The 22726-nt window shown below is 45.1% G+C and overlaps 1 protein-coding gene across 1 annotated transcript in view; it reads right to left on the bottom strand.

The window, feature by feature from the left end:
• Positions 1–2175: 2175 nt before the first annotated feature.
• The window catches only part of NDUFA10 (NADH:ubiquinone oxidoreductase subunit A10), a 26149-nt gene continuing 5598 nt past the window's right edge, over positions 2176–22726 (bottom strand). Inside the window, 4 exon segments of the mRNA NM_001245639.2 lie at positions 2176–2604; positions 11660–11768; positions 16878–16963; positions 20462–20516. Coding sequence (NP_001232568.1) covers positions 2536–2604; positions 11660–11768; positions 16878–16963; positions 20462–20516 — 319 coding nt within the window. The 3' untranslated portion in view covers positions 2176–2535.

The following is a 22726-nucleotide window of genomic DNA, read 5'->3' as shown; positions in this document are numbered from 1 at the left end:
AGCTGGGATTTGTTGTGCACCTAAATTCCACTTGCTCAGCAGGCTCTTCCACAGAAGGGATTAATGCCAACCTTTGTCTGTGGTGGGGACACAACACAACTGAGGCAGCAGGGATACTATTGAAACCTCACTGCTATTGCATTGCCCAGAGAAGCTGTGGCTGCTGCAGCCCTGGAAGTGAGTGTTCCAAGCCAGGCCGGACAGAGCTTGAAGCAACCTGGGATAGTGGAAGGTGTCCCTGCCCATGGCAGGGAGTAGGACAGAATGGGCTTTAATGTCCCTTTCAGCCCAATCCCCTTCTGTCACTCTGTAATTAAAACATCAAAGTTTCACTGTGAAGAAGGAAGATGAAACTTGCTGCATCTCATAACTGCAGCCGTAGGCTCGATGTCACTGCCGAGGAGCCAATTCCTCAGCGAGAAGCTCAGCCATGCACAGGTATCTCCACAGCCTGGATGGTTGTAGCCTGCCCCAGCTGAGGGGGAAGATATTAACAGACATACTGGGATAACACACACAAGCACCAGCCACTCATCTCCTCTCTCCTTTCTCCCCTCCTGTGCAAAGTGAAGCCAAGGCCAAGGTTGTTGCTGAACTGGAGTGACCACAGGGAAAGCTGGTGGTTTTGCCCATTAATGTGACCTTCCCCAGAGAACCTGCCCTGGGAAAGCAGGCAGAGCCAAGCATGGGACAGGACAGGCAAGAGGCAAAACCCAGACAATGGGAATTTGGGATAAGAGGACAGACTACAGATGGGTTTCACACATGCCCCTACGCAGAAGCAAGGAGAGGATCTGAGCTGCATTATCTTCCCCAGTCTAACTAAGAACTGGAGATAGATTCATCCAACTGGCACAGCATAGCCTCCAAATCCCAAATCTCTACAGCTGGTTTGCTAAGAGATTTTTCTTGAGGTGTTGGAGTAGGAAGGAGGAAAGAGAAAAACACAGAGGAAGGAAGAGAAAAACTAGTGCTCCCTCCTACAGCATGAAGAGATAGAGTTATTTCCTTCACAGATTTAGCTTATAAACAGTTTTAAAGCAGAGTTAAAGCCTGAATAAAAATTTTTAAAGTGCTTGAGATGCATGTTGTCATACCACAGGGCTCACCAGCATTGCTTTTTCTGACTGGAATTAAAGTCTTTTATATCCAAAGCTCAGCCTTCCGTGATGCTGGAGTGGGTTGGGAAAGCTCCTAAAGCTGCTCTGCACCCCAGTGAGCCCCCCAGTGTCCCACAGTAGCTTCTCCAGCTCTACCCACAGCACAAAACACCTCTCCAGATCTGGCAGTGGGCTGTGCACACTGCCAAGTGAATTCCAGCACCCAGAGAAGCTGGCGACACCAGGATGGAGGACACATGTACAAACAGAGCTGCACTCTCCAGAGGAATCTTAAAACCACAGCAAGTGCTCCTTTCATCCCCACATCCCTCAGAGCTGGGAGATGGTGCTCTGGGCAGTGGGGGGAGGCTCACACTGCTCAGGATCTCACTGCACTGGCTGGGAGTCCTGAAGGATTCAGGCATCCCTTCCCAGAGGACAGATGGAGGAGACATGAAACACAGAAGCAAAGCACCACAGGATCAGCAAAAAGAGGCACAGTTCTTCCCACTGCTCCTTCATCCAGTACCTCACCAGGCCCCCAGGGCTCTTATTAAGGGTTCTTCATATTGGTTTTGATACAGAAAGGGGCACAAGCTTAACTCCAAGGCACTGCCCTAAATTCTGGAATGCCTGGCAGCCTTTTCCTCAGTGACTGAAGCAGTGAGCCCCATGCTGGAAATGCAAAATTAACTGCAGCCTAAATCTGGACAGTGGCACTTGAACCAATGCCAAGGTACCTCATTTCTGTGACTAATACTAAATGAACAATTTATTTTAAAAGAACCCTTCCAACCTGGACTTTCAAAAATAATAATTACACTTGTCTTTTATAGCCATTAAACATCTCACTTTATACTAGAATCAAAGCAAGAAGCTATAAGTACAACTGCTGGCAATTATTTTGACTATTTTTTAGAATTTTAAGCAGAGATTTTTGCTGTATAACTTATTTCCATCTCTCATTGAACTTCTTATGCTTTGCTGAGGTCCAGTCAGTGCCTTTCAGAACACATTGCTGCTTCTAATGAACCTCACAAAACATCACGCATGACAGAACAAGATATTAACTTTGTGAGAGCCAGGAGGGTACAGGTTTAATTTCTCTTGAATCAGCAGAACAACACTAATCCTGGATAATAATGTGCCACAGTCTCAAGGAAGAGAAAACTCAGCTCTGATGTTGAGCCTGCCCCAGCTCACTTGGCTATCCCACACTGAATATCCAACATCCCTGAGTTCCTCAGGGAAAAACAAACCAGAATGAAGTGGTTTTCATTCTGGGAGTCTACTCCCTTCTGCTGGGGACAGGAAATGATTTAAGCAGTGTTTCCTTGGTGCTACACAAGTGATGTGGAGCAGGTGCACTGAACGTGGCTCCTCTTCCCTCAGGTCCTGTGGTCCATCCAGGCCAGGGCTCCAGCAGGAACGGATTTCATTTCAGCCAGATCCACTTGTCCCCAACATCAGCATTGTAGCCTGGCTTGTACTTGCGCCCAGGGAGCTAAAGAAAGCAGAAAGCTCAGTCAGAACTCTGGCCACTCCCCTCAGAGTTCTGAAGTGCCTTATGAGATCTACAGAACATGAAATACTGTTTTTACATTGTAGTGATAAAACTTACAGAAAAATCAATCTCTCGAAAAAGACTGAGCTGTGCAGCTGAAGGGGGCACTGCAAAAACCACAATATATATATGAAAATGAGGCCAATGATCTCAGCATCACATTCCACCTGGATTCATCCACCTCCTCCCAGCCTGAGATGGCTCCTCTAACTGTATCAGGGAGAAGAGGAACTGAATCTCATTCCAAAATAGGCAAACACATTATTAAATATATTAAATACTTCATGCATGAGATACTGAGTTAAATACCACATTAAACTGTTCAAATGAAAATGCAGATTCAGTCTTCAAGAACTGAACTTATCTTCATTAAAGCAAAAACAGTATCTGCCTGCCTTCATCAGCAAAGTCAGGAACCAGTTTTTGATGGAAAAACCCAAAGATTTTTGAAGCCTTTACCCAAATTTCGACCCTGGGACCTAAGCAGCAGCCTGAGTCTCAGTGCTGAAGTAGCGCCCTTTGGAAGGTACTGACCACAACCTGGAATGCCAGAGATGGTGAGATCCTGATTCTAAAAGCAGAATGCATCTCCAGAACATCCATTCCTACCTCTAGGAACCAAAAAGAAAGAACAGAACGCCTCTGAGCTCAAATACTGGACCCGAGAAGCAAAGCACCAGAAAAAAAGCCAATGAGTTTGGTGAGAAAGGCTGAAGCCAGCAAAGATGCTGTAATAAAACTCTTCCTTTAAAAATAAGCTATCTGCTGGCAGCCTCTCCTAATAATTAAGCACAGATCATCTGCTCTGACTCCAAACAAACACTGGTTTCACACAAGACCCCAGACTTGTCCTGAAGATTTTCCCTTTCCAAAATCATGTAAGAGGATCCTGTTGGGGAGAGCTGCCTCTGCAGAGAGAAGCAAGATGCAGTCTTGCTTCTCTCTGCAGAGATACTTCCCACCCTGCCTTGTCACAAACCATTTGTGATCAGTTTTTCTGAGGTTTTCCAATTAATGTCTTGTCTAAACATCAGCAGAATCCACACAGTCCTGCTGAGAGTTCCCCCCACTGAGCAAAGAGGAGATGGGAGATGAAAATAAACTATTACTATCTCTGCCCCACAGATCTCCAGCAGTGAGCCAGGGAGGACATGAGACCTCCTGTGACACAAAAACAGCTCTCCCTGGTTCTCTCCAGGCAGCACGTAATTTGACCTTTGATACTTGAAGAGATTCCCAGATAAGTAGATTATTAAAGCAACAGGAGATCTCTGGGAAAATACAGCAGTTTACAGTTTTGTTTCTGGGAACATCTGCCCTCTTTAAAAAGCTACAATATCAACCCCAACAGAATTCAAATTCATTGTCCAAAACAAATTCCCTGTGTGCCTTTGGTTAAAGACATGCAAGACATCAAAGCAAGTGTTATAAGTATTCATCCATAACTCCATCATTCACAGTGGGCCTTGGCAAAGGCAGGAGAGTTTGGGGATTTGTTACAGCTAAACTTTCAAAACAATCAAAAAGAAAAAAAAAAAAAAAAGGGGGAAGAGGGAAGCAGAGTAAACAACTCCCGTATTACCTAGGAAGCAGGACAATGGGAATTTATGCTCTGTGCACAGGATGCACAAGTGACACCGACCACTTTGCCAAACCCTGCTCTTCAAATCCCACATTTTCCAGCTGTGACTGCAGTAAAAGAGCTGCACAGTTGGAACAGGGGAGGATTCTGCAGAGAGGAGTGGTAGGAGCACCAGAGAAGATGTGGAGATGCAGGGCAAGGGGTAAGATGGGCTGGTTCTGGTTAGGCTGGTGCTCCAAAGTGCACCCAGCTGAAATTCCCAGGCTGCTCTTGGCCAGCACAAGGGCAGGGATGGAAATCAGGGACCAGCCCTGAGGCTGCTGGGTTTGTCTAGGCTGGGCAGCCCTACTGCAAGAGATGATGGAAAGGAGATAGGAGAAAGCTCTATAGGAATTGCCAGCAGCTGAGACAATAGAGAGGGACTGAATATTCACCTTCTCTTGCAATACAAGTTCCCTGGAAGTGTCCCAGGCCAGGCTGGAGCACCTGGGATGGTGGTGGAAGGCGTCCTTGCCCATGGCAGGGGGCTGAGATGAGATTTAAGGTCCCTTCCAACCCAACCCATTCCACAATTTTAGGATCACAGAGATCCCACCAGACTCCCCCACATCCCTGCAATTCCTGCCAGGTCACCAAGGAACAAATTTTTCCACTCCATGGAAATCAAGCATGAATGAAGCCTTGGCCTGCTGCATTACACTCTACAGAGCCCAAAAGTTGGCAGTGAGGATTATTTCCAGAGGGATGGGGTAAAATCGACCACACAGAGCACAAAACTCCTGAAATTAGCTGAACCCAAAGGTAGAGCCAGCTCAAAGGCATCAAACTGCTCAACTTTAAAAGAGCAATAGGAAAAGAGAAAAACAAGACCGTCTCATCAGTTAAATTAAGAACCTGTCACAGAAGTGCCTGTCAAAATTACAAACACGGTGAAAACCCCTGTAAAGTAGCAGAGACTGTGGAAGAGTAACAAGCAGCTCCAGCCAGCTGCTTGCTCCACATCATTCCACACCAGGCACCAGGCTCGTGCAGGTAGAGCTCTGGAGAGCTCCAACCACCTGGAAAGGTTGTTGAGGAGGAGCCTGCCTTGTTTTCCAGCCTTTGGGGAACAAACAGAATTACCATTATTGCCTTCTATTCCTGCTCTGCTCTGTGCTGATGGCTGGGCTCCACAGCTCCAAGAGCTCTATAAATAGCCTGCTCAGAGCAGCACTGATCAAAGAGCACTTAAAAGCAGAGTCATTGCTCTGGGAGCTCAGGCTCATTCATCAATATCCCGAGGCTGTTTAGGACAGCCACAATAATAGCCCCTTCCATCACTGCTGGGAGCAGATGACTGCTTTGTACAGGAGAAATCCTTGCTTCCAAAGGGTTGACAGTGTTGTAGACACACAGCTAAAATCTGGGAGACTCTAGGAACATGGAGCTGCAGATATTGGCTGGATTCTGGGAGGGTTTGGTTCCTGATTGCTCCATATTATTCCCCTCTGCTTCCTCTCTACAGCTACACAAAAGGAGGATGTCGCCTGGTGGGGTCAAGTCTCTCCTCCCAAGGGACAAGAGGAAACAGCCTCAAAATACATCAGGGGACACTGAAATCGGATATTAGGGAAACAATTCTTCATGGAAAGGGGCTGTCACCCTTGGCAAAGGCTGCCGAGGAGTCCCCATCCCTAGAGGGACTTAAAAGCCATGTGGCACCTAGGGACATGGGCTGGTGGTGGCCTTGGCACTGCTGAGTTTAAGTTGGACTCAATGATCTTCTCCAGCACCACTGATCCTGTGCTCCAGAGCAGCAGTTAAAGCAAGGAAGGGGAACAATTTCCCCTCCAAACAGACATCTGAGGTGCACATGGCTTGGTTCCCAAATGCCTGGCACAGGCAGATGTTTCTTACAGCCATCCCTTACTCAAATAAAATCCTCAATACCATTAACATCCATCGCAGCCCAAAAAACAAGAGCACCCAAAAGTTTTGCTGAATTGAGGCTAAAATAATTCCAGTTTGCTGGAACTGTTCAATGACTGCTGTCCTGCCCTTCATTCATTCATTCACTAAAAAAACAAGACAAAAATCCTTTGGAAAGAGAAGTGCCTGTAAGAGGATCAGTTATCCACTAGAGAGTGCAGGGAAAAGCCAAGGAACTAATCCAAGAAACACAGCACAGTTAAACACCTCAAAATTACTGTACTTCACAGTGTAAGATCCATGGAGATGCTACCCCTCTATTAAATTATATTCCAGTTAATTTTAATTTAACAGAGATCTACCCAGGGGATCACATCCCTCCACAGGTATGGGATTAAGGGGGGTTTGGGAAAGGGGGATGTGCTCCCACATAAAAAAGTGCTTCCTTTCAAAGGGACAGACTATCAAGAAGAAAACGGATTACTTAAATGCCAGTGAGATTTGATTGTCTTCTTGATTCACAGAGGCACCCAGTGCCTGGGACAGCAGGGGCCATCACCTAAAATAAAACAGACACAACCACCAAAACCAAGATTTGAGATAGTTACAAGGTCTATCAGGCTCCTTCCCTACTGTTTCTGGGATAGATATCCCTGCCAACTGTCCATGATGCTTTTCAGGGCGCTGCCTGTTCCTAAAGAGGAGATGTTCTCACACTCTCCCCAGATGGACAGGATTAGTGAGAGCAGAGGAGAAGTGGGAAGGTGGGAAGAGGAGCAAATCCAGGTATCCTTAAGCAACAGCTCTGTCATTCCCAGGTTTTTGTTATTCCTCAGGTTCTTTTGGTCTTACCGATACCTAGCTAGGCAACATCTTGTTACTTTAGAAAGGGCTAAAAATACTTTTGCACAGATAAAACAGAAAAAAAACCCCTTAAATTAAGCCTCTTCTAATTTATTATGTGTCTGTTTTCATTCCTTCCTGGATTCAAGAGCAGACAGGGCTGGGCATTACAGCTGTCAAACACCTCCTTTACAACAGAATTAGGAAAGGAGATCTTGATCGTAAAAAGAAAGAAAGCCTCATCAAGCCAAGAAAAAAATGGCAGGAGAGAGAAAACAGAAAGTTCTATCAAAGGCAGCAGTTATTGCAACAATCACAAACACAGAGAAGGGAAGACATCCTAAGCTCCTTGCTCTTGCAAAGGCAAGAGCTGATCCTGTTGTTGATCCAGACTCTGGCTTTCTGAAAGCTCAAGTATTCCTTTTGTAGCTCTTCCAGGAGATTTTTATGTGAAGAAGTCCCTGCACTCTCAGCAGAGATGGGGAGCTAAGGGCCCTGCTAACCCTCTGCTTGCCAGCAGCCAACCTTCAGCCCCACAGCTGCCAAGAAGGGCCAGAGCAGCTCTTGGGCCCCTCAGACCCAGAGAGCTTTCCCATAACACCCTCTCTTTAGGGCTGGCTGTGATTTCCCATTGCAAACACAAGCTCTTCCAGCACTCTCAGTGTTGGGTGGTGGGACAGACCTGACTCATACTGCAGACTCACCTTCCACCACTCAAAGCTACTGTCCTACAACCACCTCCAACCTGGAGGTATGGCAGACACTGGAGGGTTTTCCCTCCTAAGGCTGCATCCTTATGGAAAAGAGTGATGAAAAGCCTGGGAAAAGAGTGTGGGATTCCCCACCCTCCATCCTGTTCCCTCTTCTCTACTTGCTGCTACACAGGACTGCAGGGCCCTGCCAGCCACACATTCCCACGGCCCGGGGCAGGAGGGAGGAGGATGAGGAGCAGAGCACAAAGATGAAGTTAGGCAAGGCAGCTGAGCCTTGCAGCTGCTGTGGAATGAGCTGAATTGCACCTCACAGCAGTAGCCAGGACTTTGCTCGAGCTTTCCTTACTCCATGCTCAGCATCCCTATATTCCAAAAGCAGTTTTCCACCACGGAAGACAGGGAGGGAAATAAAATGAGAGCCTTGTCTTACCTTTCCATGGCACAGGACAAGGAGGTATCACCTCACACTGCCAGAGGGCCAGATATTGGGAAGAACTCCTCCTCTATGAGGGTGCTGAGGCCCTGGCACAGGGTGCCCAGAGCAGCTGTGGCTGCCCTGGATCCCTGCAAGTGTCCAAGGCCAGGTTGGCTGGGACTTGGAGCAACCTGGGATAGTGGAAGGTGTCCCTGCCCATGGCAGGGTGTAGGAATGAGATGAGTTTTAAGGTCCCTTTCAACTCAAAGCATTCTGTGATTCTTTGATTCTCCAAATTGCAGCAAACAGCTGCACTTTTATGTACACAGAAAAGCATACACACGTCAAAGACGCCGTTTTTGCCCACTCCAGGAGATGCAGCAGGAGTGTGAAGTACATCAGCACATTATTTAAGTACACTGATTCCATTAAACAGAGCCATTTGTTTTCATCTTCACTGCAAACACATCTGCCTAAGTGCTCCAGCTCTCCAGCTTCACAGGGTGCACACGGTGTTTGGAGCATTATCCCTGGGGATTGTGTGCACTTGGAAGAAAGGCAGAGAGTTACAGCAGTTGTTAAGGGAAAAAAAAAGGGTAGTCAAGCCTTTACTAGTCTGACAGTTCCTAAAATAATGTTGCTTCCCTGAAGAATGAATGTGCTTATCTCTGATCTATGGAACCTGACTGAAAGGTTGCTTTTCCCTTGCCAGAAGAGTGTCCTTAGAAGTTTCTGAATGCCTGAGCAGAACTGCTGGACCCTGCCAGAGGACTTCATGGTATAAGAAGGCTGCAGAAAGCCACCTCCTCATACCTGAAAAAACCCCTTACATAATTTAGAGGATATACATTAAAAAAGAAGTGGGTTTTGAGCATTCAGAACTGTATGTGGCCATCTCATTATTTCGTGGAAAAGCACACATACTAAAATCTTGAACTCTGAAGTGTTCCTTCCTCCTCCTTCTTGGTTGCTTCTAATGAATATTTTGAACAAAACCCAGCTTCTACCTGGAATTTGTAACTCCCTGAAAACCACCATTATTAGGCAGCATGAATTGTGTGCATGGAGCTCTGAAAAGCACAGCAGTTTGCTGCCTATTGGAGAGATCAAGGATTTATGAGTAGTTACAGAGGGAAAAAATCCCCTATGCAAATCATTGTATTTATGTGGTAAACATCATTACACCAACTTTAGAAGCACACATTTCCCACAAGGAAAAGTTAAACTTCTGTAATTATCTCATAATTAAGCCTTTACTTACAAGTGAGCCTAAACCCTTTATCTTCAAATGCCAAAGTGGCAGCACAGCTGTGACCATCCCTGCACAGCCATGGGCAAGGCAGGGCCTGTGATTCCCTCTTTACAGACCCAACGACCTCCCAGCCCAAATGTGGGTGTCTGGAAGCTCATCTGCTCTCTGTACCTGTGCTGGTTGGCCTCTTGCTGGATCACCTCTGCACAGGAGCCCTACCTGAGAAAAAAATTCAGCCCTTCATTTGCTAAACAAAGTTGGAAGGTAAAAAAACCCCTAGATCTTCAAAGTTTCAGCACAAAGAATGCAATTCTCAGAACATAAAACAGCAGGTGGGGCTGGCTTTGTGCTTCCCCTTCCAGTAACTGATTGAAAACAGGAAAACTCAGCATCTTTTGCATCGTGCACCATCCCTGTACAGCCCCCACACTACTGAAGGATTACAAGTATCCAAGCATTTAGAAGAGAGAAAGTTAGTATTAATGTAGCCTAAATTTAACAGAATACTTCCTGAAACAAACAACTCCTCCTGATTCCAAAGGACATTATCGCTTTCCACAACACTTTCCTGAATCAGGGCCTACAAACAAGGCTGCAGAAGGGAGATTATATTTTGGCAATGGTTTTTTTTGTTCAGCTTCAGCTGTCAACTAACTGGTATGGAGCAGAGCAATCCGATAGCACAGCTTTCCTTCCCAGGTAACCATATTCCCACTACTAAGCATCCCTTTGCTACATCTGCAAGGCAAGTCACAAATTTCTCCTGGCAGCCGGTTACTGGATGAGCCAGGACATTCTCAGTTTCCTGCCAGCACAAAGAGGCATGTGCTGCTGTACAGCCAGAGGAAAAAAGGCTTTCAGAAGTCTCACCCCAGGCTCTCAGCACACAGCACTAAGGTCACATCTAGCTGTGTGTCAGGCAGCCTCAGTAATTCCCAGCTCTACTGCAAAGGGACATCTCAGCCCAAAAAAAAGCCCTCTCATCTTGGGGAAGAAAGGCACAGGCAGTGCAGATGGATGCTGTGCGCTAGAGACAAGTCATGCAGCAGATCCTGCTCAAATCTGTGCTACACAACACAGCCAGCTCTTGGAGGGAAGGGCTCCAAAAATCCTGAGCCCGAGCTTGAAGTTCTGTATTTAAGAATGTGACAGCAAGGAGGATGAAATTCTGAGAGCAATTTCTCAGCTGGACCACAGAGTCTTCAAATCCATTAGACAACTTCAGATGCCTTCTGCTGCTTTAACCTTTAGCCCCTTTTACAAGCTGGAAAGGTCACATCTCAAATGAGGCAGAACAGTGTGAATCCAGGAGCCTCTCTACTACACAGCCAGCTGAGGAGGAATAAATTATTGGAATATTCTGTCTATTCCAGAAGAAAACATTGGTAGATCAGTTTCCAAACAAGTCCATAAATCTGTAGCTTACATTTTAATCTCAGTAAGAGACTGCATACTAACAGGAAAAGAAAAATGATAGGGCTTGGATTATGCAAATCACGGCTTCTAACAATTTATATTGTATATTCCTCCCTTTGTCTTCAGGATTTCCTGGAAAATAATAAGATGAGGCGGCAGAGAAGATTTCAACCCAACTGGAAAACAGAGGCTCACCTGTAACTTTGGCCACTCAGTGTTAATTATCAGCTACACTACTTCTCCAAGGAGCTTTTCCAACACCTGGGCCTTAGGCAAGCCCCATGTGGGGTGAGGACACCATGCCAGGGAACCATTGAGCAGCACAAGGGTAGAGCTCTGGGGGGATTGGAAGCTGCTCCAGAAGCAGCAAGGCAGGAGCTAATTAAAATCCTGTGTGGGAGCCTGCATGAGGTGTATGAGAGCACTGGGCACAACAGGCTTTGGATGTGTGCCCACGTGCAGAAACACTCTATTTAAAGCAACAGCACTTTGGGAAAGCAAGGCAGCATTCAATTCCTCCTCTAAAAAACACTCCGTTCCCTCAGCACTCAGTAAGGAGTGGCCACAGGTTTCCAATGTTCTTGTTTGACTTAAGGGACTCTGAGATTTCAGAGGTCACAGACTCATCAGGGCACAAGAAACAGAAGCAAGTAAAAACCATTTATCCTTTAGTCCACATCTAAAGACAAAAAAAAAAAAAAAAAAATCAGATTATGAAACAAACCATTTGCTTCCTTATTCCTCTTGGGGGGAAGTTGGACTTCAAAAAAGGTGGGGATTGGGGCAGAACACACAAGTTCCCAGTAGCAATGGGCAGGGTGACCCAGCAGCGAGGAGCCCCCGGCCGTGTCCCCAGCAGCACTCACCTCCCGGTACTCGTAATAGATCTTGTCGTACTCGGAGCCGCCAATGGTGATCTCGGGGACGAAGCGTGGGATGGACACAGAATCCAGCACTCCAGCCTTGTCCTGCACGCTGAGGGGAAAAGGAGCACTCGGTTCACACCTGCCCCAGCAAGAGCCAAGTATTGTACCCAGAGAAGCTGTGGCTGCCCCTTCACTGGAAGTATTCTGAACCAAGCTAGATGGAGCTGGGATGGAGCAACCTGATCCAGTGGAAGGTGTCCCTGCCCATGGCAGGGGGGGACTGCCAGGGCTTTAAGGACTCTGCCAACCCAAACCATTCTAGGATTCATTAGCATCATTCTATGATTAAACAGCTACTTTTCTGTTAAATAAAGCTTCCAAAGATTTGGGCTATTTTCCAAACATTTATCCTTCTCCTTACAAATCTATGATGTATTGCCCCTCATCCTTGCCTCCAGTTTGTTCCTGCCCCAACTTCCTGCTTCTCCATTTCCCCTCCCAGGTTCATCTTTCTTGGAGATGCTCCATCATTCCTGGGACCCTTCTCCATGAATCCCCTCCGGCTTTTATTTAATTCTATAAAAGCAGTGTAAAAAACAGTGGTTTTATTGAATGCCACACACTGCCTTGCTAAATTCCTATCCTAAATGGACCAGTACTGAGACAGTGAGAGGGTCTGGAAGGAGGCAGTGCCTCCAGCACCCTGTCTTGGAATACCTGGAGGAAGCTGCAGCAGCTCCGGTGATGGATCTCAGGATCCACCACTCTGCACAGCACCAGCACTTCAGATATCCCAAATTTAAAATGCCTGAGAAACTGCTAGAAAGCCTCCTGCTGCTTGTGGTTATCCACAGGCCGACAGTGCCACCTGCACGTGGCTGGCAAAAACACATCCCTTTCCAGTCAGCACTGACCAAACCCTAAATCCAACACCAGAAACTCTGCAAACTGGGTTGTTTCCAGTGAATTACATTTCTCAGCAAATACTGACATGCACATCAAGCACATGCCCTGAGCAAAGCAAAGTTCATCATCTTCAAGCAATTATTTTTACCCCCAAATCATAAATTTTGGGACCGTTCCTCTCAGCAGTGAAGAGTTCCAAAAAGTGAACTGGTCTGCTAACCTACCCTTGATATTCACTCTGTAAATTATCCCACTACAGACAGATTTGTAAAGAAATACAACAGTCCAGTCGAAGATCAGATGGAAGAAGGTGAGGATAAATGCTCTTTTCCAAGATCAGGATCAACAGCAAAGATGCTTCCAATAAACTATAACAATATTTAACGTCAACAACATTAAATGTGTATTTCATGTGCTGGAAGGCACACAAGGGAGTCCAGGCAGATATAAAGCATAACATCACACAGGGAAATAAGGTTTTGTGGCCATCCACTCTGCAGTCAGTCCACTCCTTCCCGAATCTCAGCCAAGTGGCCATTTGGAAAGGACAATTCCCAGGCACAATTAATTTTAGTTAAGGGCCAAATGACAAACTTACTGCTCCCAAAACTTATTTGCACAAGAAAATAATGAAAGCTACTGATGGCTTCTCCATGTTCTCTGCACTTTGAGAAATAATTTGGAATACTAAGCAAAAGCACACCCATTGCCACAACAATGTCTAACCACAAAACCACAGCCACTTGCCAGGACTAATTCCCTGCTCAGCAGGAAGCATTTACAGACACCTTTTATGTTTCTTTCATTTTATTTCTCTCCCCCAACATAAAAATTGTCACTATTTATTATTTTCTGACCCTTTAACAGACTTTTCTGAAGGAGCTCTCAGCATGCAGCACCTTGCTAAAGGTGCAAGGTGGGGTAAGGGAAGGAAACAGGTTAGAAAAAAAATTAATGAAGCAACCCAACCAAAACCACCTGAGCTTGCATAGCCTGGGCTGTGATTTCTCAACACCTGATGTTGGCATAGTCACAAAACCTCAAGTGACAAGAGAGACCTAAAAGCCAACACCATAAAACCATTCCATATAAGTTCTATGTTGATAAAGGAAATTAATATTCTTCCTTCTGCCAAAGGGACTCCAATTCCCTCATTTAGCCAGGCAGAACAGGTATGGCATGGCCAAGGTGAGGCACAGCCACTCCCCTGATGAGCAAACACTCAACATCAGCATCAAGAACAAAAAAAAAAATTCCAAAAGAAAGCAGGTCTGCAAGAAAAGGAGAGAAGGTGCAACAACAGCTATTCAAACCTAGAAAAGCCACTGCAAAGAAGAAATCACAAAAGAAGTGTTTCAACTGCAGCAAAAAGATGGGATGGACAGGGCTTGGAGCAACCTGGGATAGAGGAAGGTGTCCCTGCCCATGGCAAGGGAAGGGATGAAATGGGCTGTTAAGGTCCCTTTCAACCCAAACCATTCTGGGATTCTATGATTTTACGATGAAAAGAGAACCAAGGTGCTAAAAAAAATAGCTTCTAGTGCCAGAAGTTTTACAATTAATAGTTCATAAGATTTTCGGAGTCACAATGACAGAAGTTTCAAAGGCTGGTCCAACACACCTCTTGTCAGCCCTTCTAGTCCCGCTGCTTGCAATCAGCCATTTAAACAGGGACACTTCTTCCCCTTGCTAGGCAAAGCTACACCAGGAAGCAAAGCTGCAGGGTCTCTGTCCCTCACTGCCAGGTTCTGAAGGAGCTGCAGGGACAGATCAGATTTAGTTGTGCAGTTGTCTGATGCAACAAGCGCAGCAATTTCCCGGAGCTGATAAATAACACAGGCAAGGCTACACAGCCTGACGCTCCTCCTCCCAAATGCGATTTATTTTGTAATACATGCAGACAGACAAATGTCACTGGGAAGGGCCCAGATAAAAACATGCCTGAAACAGTGCAGTGGCAGCAGAGGAGCTCCCTGAGACATTTAAAAAGCCAGAATGGTTTCTGTTGGAGAGGAAGGGAAGATGTGAAGAACATCCTCTGGAAGACACCTCCAGCTTCCAAGCTACAAATGCAGCCCTTTTTAACCTTTTACCAAGATCCCACAACCATGCTGTCAGGGCAAGCGAGAGCACTTAAGGGCAGGCAGGGAGATAAAAGAGATCATTATGCAACTGATAGCCCACGGGTTGGGCCCACCGGTTTGATGAGCTTCATTAATCACTCAGAGGCCCTGCTGGGGTTTCCATGCATTAGATCCTATACATGTGCAATAAAGAGTTTTCCTCAGTCCTGCTCACCCATCCCAGTCACCCAAAGGTACAAGCTGAGGGTGGAAGACTGAGCTGACAGCTGAGGGCTAACTGCAGATGGAAAACCAAACAGGGCAGAACTTTGATTAGATATTAGGGGAAATTTCCTCACGGGCAGAGTGGTCAGGCATTGGAACAGGCAGTGGTGGAATGACTGTCCTTGGAAGTGTTCCAGAGACATGTGGGTGTGGCACCTGGGGACATGGGCTTGAGGCGGGCTCGGCAGCGCTGGGAGAATGGTGAACTCCAACGGTTTCAGAGGGCTTTTCCAAGCTAAACAATTCTAAACAGCTGTTGGAGCCTGCCAGGAAGACCCAGGAGAGGGCAGCATGTGCCTGCATACGAGCTGGCACCGGGAACCTGTGCCAGGAAAGCAGGAAAAACACCTTCCAAAGGAAAAAATGCCATAGGCACAGGATGCCTGCACATCTGTAGGGACCACAGGCTCTTTGCTACTTGGGCATTGGAAAAAGGGAGAAAAGCATCAACTTCAGGGTTCATGGACTTACACCTGGGCATTGAATCCAGCATGCAATTCCAACACGGCCAATCTGCAGCAGGCTCCCTGCCTTTCTGGAGTTCCATGGGGAAAAATCATGTCCAAACACACTTTTACAGAGTCTCTTCCCAGGCTGCCTGAGACATTGCCCAGTATTCCCTCACTCAGCAGAGTGAAGCATGAGCTCAAGACTGGCGTAGAATTTGTTGTCATCCCTTTATTGATGCTCTTGACAGCCCAGCACAAAAAAAGATTCAAAAACAAACCACAGGAGTTGGGCTTGATGCTCAATGTGGGTCCCTTCCACACAAGATATTTATGATTCTGTGGTTTAAATAAGCAGCTTATTGCATTCTAGGATCTTCAAACAACCCCATGGTTTTGCCAAAAGAATAAATAATTTCTTATTACCTACAGTGACAAGAGCATTGTGCATTAGACTCGCCCCCCTCCAAGGTTCAAAATTCAGTCCTTAAAGCAATTTATTCCCTTCTAAAACTGTGAAATAGAATTTTCACACAGTATCTTAACACACTTCCCTGATTGTAATGTTTCCTTCAACTCCTTCCTACTCATCACAATTAGTAATCCTTTCCTCATACCTGCATTAATAGCATGGAGCTATAGGAAAACAAGCAACTTATTTCTTCTCTCAAAGGAAGTCTGATTGTGATAATTTTTTAGATGTTATCCTCCAATTACTACACAAAGTAACCTCATCTTTGACACATAAAATGCACCCAAATCATGACTTGATCCTCTTAGACACCACCCAGCACTGCTCTTCTGCAATTTATCTTCACTCCTTGCTAGAAAAACCATACAATTAGGAGCATTATCTCTATTTTTAGGAGGTATTTAAAGTAACAGCACAGAAAAGTAAAATGCAAGAAATATCACAACTCTGCAAAAAAAGTTTAACTTGTTTCTCCGATGCCTGTCACAAAGACACAAACTTAGGGGCATATACTCAATTTAAAAATCTGTTTTTCTATTAACCTATGAGATGACCAGGAAATAATGAATAGAACTCTTACATTTTGTTTTGAAAATGTAACTATACTGAAATGTCCATCTGCACATTCAAGATGAAGTTGCAGCAAAATGGGGAGCCTGTCTTACTTCTGGTATTAACAGCCTTACAAGTGCAGCTATATTCTTTATATATATCTTTGTATTTTAAAAACAAACTGACAAATTAAACATTATACATTTGCAAAGAATTATTAAAATCAAATTAAATTCTATTACAACAAGTTATTTTTCAGTGTCTGAGTCTGATCTCTTCCAACTGGGCAGACAAGGATCTTCAGCAAAAACCACTCTTAAACTTGTCTGGAGCCTCTTGTCTCAACAATCGCAGCAAAAATGCTACACCACATTCCAGTGCCAAGCATCAATATTACACAATGTAACCCCACCTTTAAAAACTCATGGCTTTGACCATTTTCCCTGGGATTTAATACCAAGAATTGCTCTGTGGCTGGATGAAATCACACTTACTAAAGTCTCAAGTGATGGAAAGAAACATCATCTTGTTCCACCCATGGCCCCTTGTCAAACTTCAGGTACTCGATGTCTTCAATTACCTGGAACCAGAAAAGAAAGCTCACTAAGGGGTGGTTTGATCCAAAAATCAATTAAATAATCAAAACAGGTTATAAAACAAATGAGAAAGGCTTCACTGCTAAAGCTGTAGTAATAAGGCAAATGTCTAGAGATAACATGATCATCCCCCAGGTCTACATCTGGAGGCCGTGGCCATGCCAGGAGTACTGGGCACACATGTGGGGGATCTCCTAGTATCCTGTGCTTTCAGCTTTGGATGGCAGGGAATAAACTGGCTGAGAGGTGCCCTCGTTGCCAAATTCTTACCAGATCCAAGACGTTCTTCCTTAACCTGCCACTGGGGTTGAAAAGCCAAGAAGACACAACCTCACCCCTGAGGGAGAATAAGCAAGGAATGGAGGCAAGTCTAAATTTAACTCCTTTTTGTTACAAAAATAAAGTTTGGTCGATTTTATTCCCAGAGAGGCTCAGTAACACATTCTCTGAGACAGGCAGGGGAGCAGATGTGGCATTTGCCTCAGTACTGTGTGGTTCACAGCACAGAAACCAAGGCACATTTCAGGCTGGAAAACTCAGGCCTACAGGAGCTGCAGTGATGAGTCCAAGGGCTCAGGATTTCACCATCACCATGACCCACCCATGCATGAAAGGAAAGGTAATTCACAGCTCAGAACCCTTCAAATAAGCAATGCCAGCTCAGCAAATCATTCCTTCACCATCCCCAAACTTATCAATCCCTGGTTTGAGCTTCACTTACAACCTGGCTCCACCAGAAAACAGATCTTTGCTGCTCCAGGAGGTAATTGCTTATCACACCTGGCTGCCTAGAGCAGAGGGAAACCTGCCCTGGTGTCAGAAAGAGGCACTTCAGGTGCCTGATGAGATGGAGACAGCACCTTGGAGCAACCTGGGAAGGAGCGGCTTGTTACAGCTCCAAACATCCCTTTCCAGAGACCTTTTCCATGGGGAAATGATAAAGCTGAGGTCATGACCAAATTCCTGATGGCACACTGTCAACCCATTGACAGGTGAACCCATGTCAGCGATGAAGTGACAGAGCAATAAAAGAAAAATCCTTGTGTTCTTTAAATACACTGTAATTATTCCCTGCAAACACTAAATCCCAGATATTACCACTTCAAAAATTATAACCAAGTGCTATTACAAAGTAGCCTCAACTATAAAGATCCACTCTGAGCAGAACTGGTAAGAAGTTTGAACATGACTGAATAAACACTTTTGAGGCACAAACTGCTGCAACATAACTCCAAGAGGAAGAGAGGTATAAGTTAAGTTAGTTCAAAAAGCCATTATTTCTTTGAATTATTTAATTGCCAAGCTGAACACAAAAAATTCCTTCTCCACTCCACAGCAAAGCTTTGGAAACTCTCTGAACCTGGCAACAGCACTAATCACAGAGTTGCTACAATGGGCTCAAAATGTGCTACAGGGGGAAAGGAATCTGCCTTCAAATTAGTTTTGCTCCCTGTTATCACTTGAGAAGGTCTCTCTCCCAGCAGCTCCTTAACAATGGCATCGGTTTCACAACCAGGACAGAAGAACAACTTCGTAATTTATAAGGAATGCCCTGGCACCCCCAGGAATTAGCAGCAACTATCCAAGGCTTTAAAGAAAATTAAACATAGAGCTAACTTTGTATTCCCAGTTTTACCCTCAAGCTAAACAAGTGTGAAACATCCTAATGAAGCTCATTTCAGCACTCATTACTCCTTCAGCCACCATAACCAAAGTTAATTACAACAGGAAACCCCAACTGACCTTTTTAGGACACTTAAAAATCATTTCTAAGCTGTGTATGTGTGCTCTGAACAACCCAAAAGTTATTAAACCATAAGGCCATAAAAAAAAAATTCAGCTCCCAAATCCCTAAGCAAACAGATTGGAGTGGGCTAATGAACACTGCTGTCTATCAAGAGGATACACCTGTGTAAACACACCTTACAAGCCAAAGCTCTCCAGCCAATCCTTATTTCCAATTTTTTTCTGTGTCATCCCAAAGGGAAACTGAATCTGAACAGAAAAGGGGGGGAAAAACAACTAAATTCTTCCAAGTATCAGTATCTACCACCAACACCCAATGTTGACAATGACAACATAATGGGCTGGTCTTTTCCAACCTTAATCACTTAATCATTCTGAGGCATTATACTTTAACTTCCAAATAATAATCCTTGCCCTAGTCCAGATTTGTCCAAGCAAATTAAGGACTCCACTGGTGCATCTGTTGACCCTATTTAGAGCAATGACAAGACTGATGAGCTCAAGAGAGTTGTTCCTTGAACAAAGAGCTTTAGACTGACTTTAAACTCTGATTTAAAGGATAAAAATAAAATCTCTGGTAATGGGGTTTACTACAAGAAAATCTAGGGAGGAAACAAACTGCTTTATTCTGACCACTTGGAGATGTGTCCAGAGAGAAGGACAGGGGAAAAAACAGGCATTTAACGCCCATCCCAACTTTCTTTTAATTCACCAAGTACCCATCTTGAAACACCACAGCTCTCAACTCCTATTCTTGCTTCTACGTTGTTATCTGGAAAAAAATATATTAATTGGTCCAGATTCTCTATATTCACATCACAACCTCAGCTTTTTTATTCATTTCAGCCTGATTTTTTGTGTATTTTTTCTATTTATTATCTGCTGTCACACTGAAGCCACCAGCCATTTTTTAGGGGTATAAACCCATACTGTCCCACAGGTCTACTGGTTATTAATGATAACCTTTATTATCAAGTGCAGGAGCACCCAAAAATCCATCCACAAAAGCAGAGGACCCAGAATGTGGCACACAAGCCTGTTCTTACAAAGGCAACCAAAAGGCCTTAGAGACAAAGAGTAGTGCACCTATGGGGGGAAATGGAGTGTTAATTTTAGGACCAGGGAAGTCCATTTTTTGCTTCACACAGTCATACAACCAGAACGTTGAAGGACACCTCAGGCAAAAATTTTAGTCTGATTAGGGGCAGTTAAATATTAAAATACATGCTCTGACTATGCTAATAAGCTTAATGAGGTACAGGCTACCACACATATGTATGTATTACTCAACTCTCTGCCAAGATTACACTGCACATAACCCAGGAGGAGAGGGAGTGAGTTTGGGCTGTGTATAAGTAGGGTAAAAATTCCATCTCATCAGGATGAAGACCCAAAAAAGCCCCTGGAGACAGCCCATGGGTAATTCTCCTCTCCCTTCTCCCAGGTGAGGATGATTCATTGCCAAGCTTCCACGTAGGATTATTATTATTATCCAGTTAACATCATATTACTGTTATTAACAAACATCTGTCCCTAGAACCTAAATGGGCCTAAAACCTCTTCAGAGTCTTGAAAACCTTGGTGCTCTTTCCCTCAGAGAACAGCAGCTAGATAGGACAGTTAATAATGGTGAAGCAAAAGGCTTCTGTTACCCTGCTAATAACCCTCCATGAGGGGGGAAGTTCACTGAACTAAGGGAAATCTATTAAACTTACTCCCAGAAAAGCAAAACTTACCTTCTCCACATCCTCAGCTGCAGTTGCTGTGTACTGCAGAACTTCACTGCTCTCACTGCAAAGAACACAGAAATTGAATTCCCCCGATAAAACTGCTACCCATCCTCCCCCCGTCCCACTCCAAAAGGAACAGAAGTTAAAAGGCATAAACACCGAACCAGATGAATTGCAATTTTTTAGACTGCTCCCAGCTATTGCAATGGAATTCCTATTGCACTTGTGAGCTGCTTCTTTGCTGCTGAAAAGTTGCTTTTAAAGGGCAAATGGCCTGGATATCTATATAACTTCAGCTGGAAAAAAAAATTTAAACACTACACATGTGAATTTGTTTTCATTTACTTAATGTGGATATTTGCCCCTATTACAACTGCCCAATCTAATTGAAAATAGGGGAAATTTTCAGTCTAACCCAAAACCGTGGTAGATTTTCCTTTTTTCCAAGTGCGTGACTAGCTGCGAGTCATTTCAAGAGAAGAATGCATTCATTTATCACTCTTTACTCAGGTTGAGCTAGGTGAATGAATACCAATGCAGGCAGCATGATCTGTAAGTGTAAAAATATTCTTAAAATGTAATGTTTCCTGGTTAGAATATTGTTTTTTCTCATCAGCCAGCAGCCTTCAGAGCAAAGGCACTTGCAGAGCAGAGCTACAACAGGAGCTCCCACATGAACCTTTCACACCACACATGTTCAGCCACATTCAACAATAGCTGTTTCCAGCTGGAAAAGGTGGAAGGTCCTGGAATAGCTTCCCAATGTGGACGTTATACCAAACATCACACAGCAAAGTTTAGGAGCATGGAGAAAAATTCATAGAATCTCAGAATGGTTTGGGTGGGACAGGACCTTAAAGCTCATCCTGTTCCACCTCCTGCCATGGGCAGGGACACCTTCCACCACACCAGGTTGCTCCAAGTACTGTAGGACCTGGCCTTGGACACTTCCAGGGATGGGGCAGGCACCTGGAATAAGAAATTCTCCTCAATACCAGCCCAAGGCATAGGTCACTTCAGCAGAGCCTGACACCAGCAATCGCATTAAGGACGCCGATCAAATCACTTCATCCCATCTCTTGATTTGACTCTGCAGATTATCAGGGCTTCATTAAGAGAAAACAGCTGCTCAGTGACTCTGTGGATTATCAGAGCTTTCCTTAAGAGAAAACAGCTACTCAGTGGAAGCAGTGTTGGATATCAAAGAGAACATTACCAATCTTAAGGCTCTGCTCCAGAAAGAGAAAAATCAAACAGAACCCAAACACTGCTCCAAATCAGGCAGTACCTGCCACAGAACCCAGCTCACAAATCTCACTACCAATAAAAACATTAAAGACATTCATAACAAGTCAACTAGAAAGAAAAGCATCCATTTTAAAGCAAAAAACCACTATAAACCACTTTAGGCAGCACCAAGCTGCTCCAGTTAAACAGCACAAGATAACAGGAGTTTTGCCCAGTAACAAACTGCTTTTCAAGGAACAAGCAAACAAAAGTCAACATGGAAAGCATGCAGGAGTTTGCTCAGCAGTCTGTAACAACTGTTTTTAGCCTGTCTGGACCAGATTTTGGGCATTACCAGGAGTCAGGGAATCAAACTAGGCAGGCTAAGAGGTAACAGGTAGGCATGAACACAGCCCTCTGTGCCACTGCCAGCAAACAAACAGTTCAGGCAGCTGTGGCTTCTGCATTTACCCCAGACTGGAGCTACCCTGAGGTCTCTGAGGTGCACAGAGCTGGATTCACACACTCCCAAGCTCCCCCACAGCCAGGGGACAGAGACACAGATCGGTGTGACAGGCTGCTGGGAGCCTATCCGCTGCCAGGACGCCGAGCAGAGGGGGTTTGTCTAACAGGGACACTGACCATGTACACACAGAGGGCAAGGAGGTGAAATCACAGCAGGATTTACAATTTAGCCTCACTGAACACCACGAGATGCATGTGGGGCTTGATCTGCTCCAGAGAACAAGCAGCAACTTCCTCCCCACCAGTGACTGCAGCAGTTTGCCCTCAGGGGGATGACATTCCCAAGGCTTCCCATTCCCTTCCAAGACCCATGTGCTGGCTCTGGGGACACACGGGGAGGCCACAGACCATACACAACACCAACAACCCCTGCCCGCATGAGTGACAAGCTCAATATCGAGTTACTCGCTTCAGTAGCTGGCAGAGCCACCACACTGATCCACCTTGGGAGATGGAGCAAGCCCCAGGGGGACACAGGCAGGCTACCAGACACTCAGGAATCTTCTCTGATTTTTATCA

This window comes from Taeniopygia guttata, chromosome 7 (genome assembly GCF_048771995.1).
Source record: "Taeniopygia guttata chromosome 7, bTaeGut7.mat, whole genome shotgun sequence".
Taxonomy (NCBI): domain Eukaryota; kingdom Metazoa; phylum Chordata; class Aves; order Passeriformes; family Estrildidae; genus Taeniopygia; species Taeniopygia guttata.
Note: the sequence above shows the minus strand (reverse complement) of the source record. Positions and strands in the feature narration are given on the sequence as shown.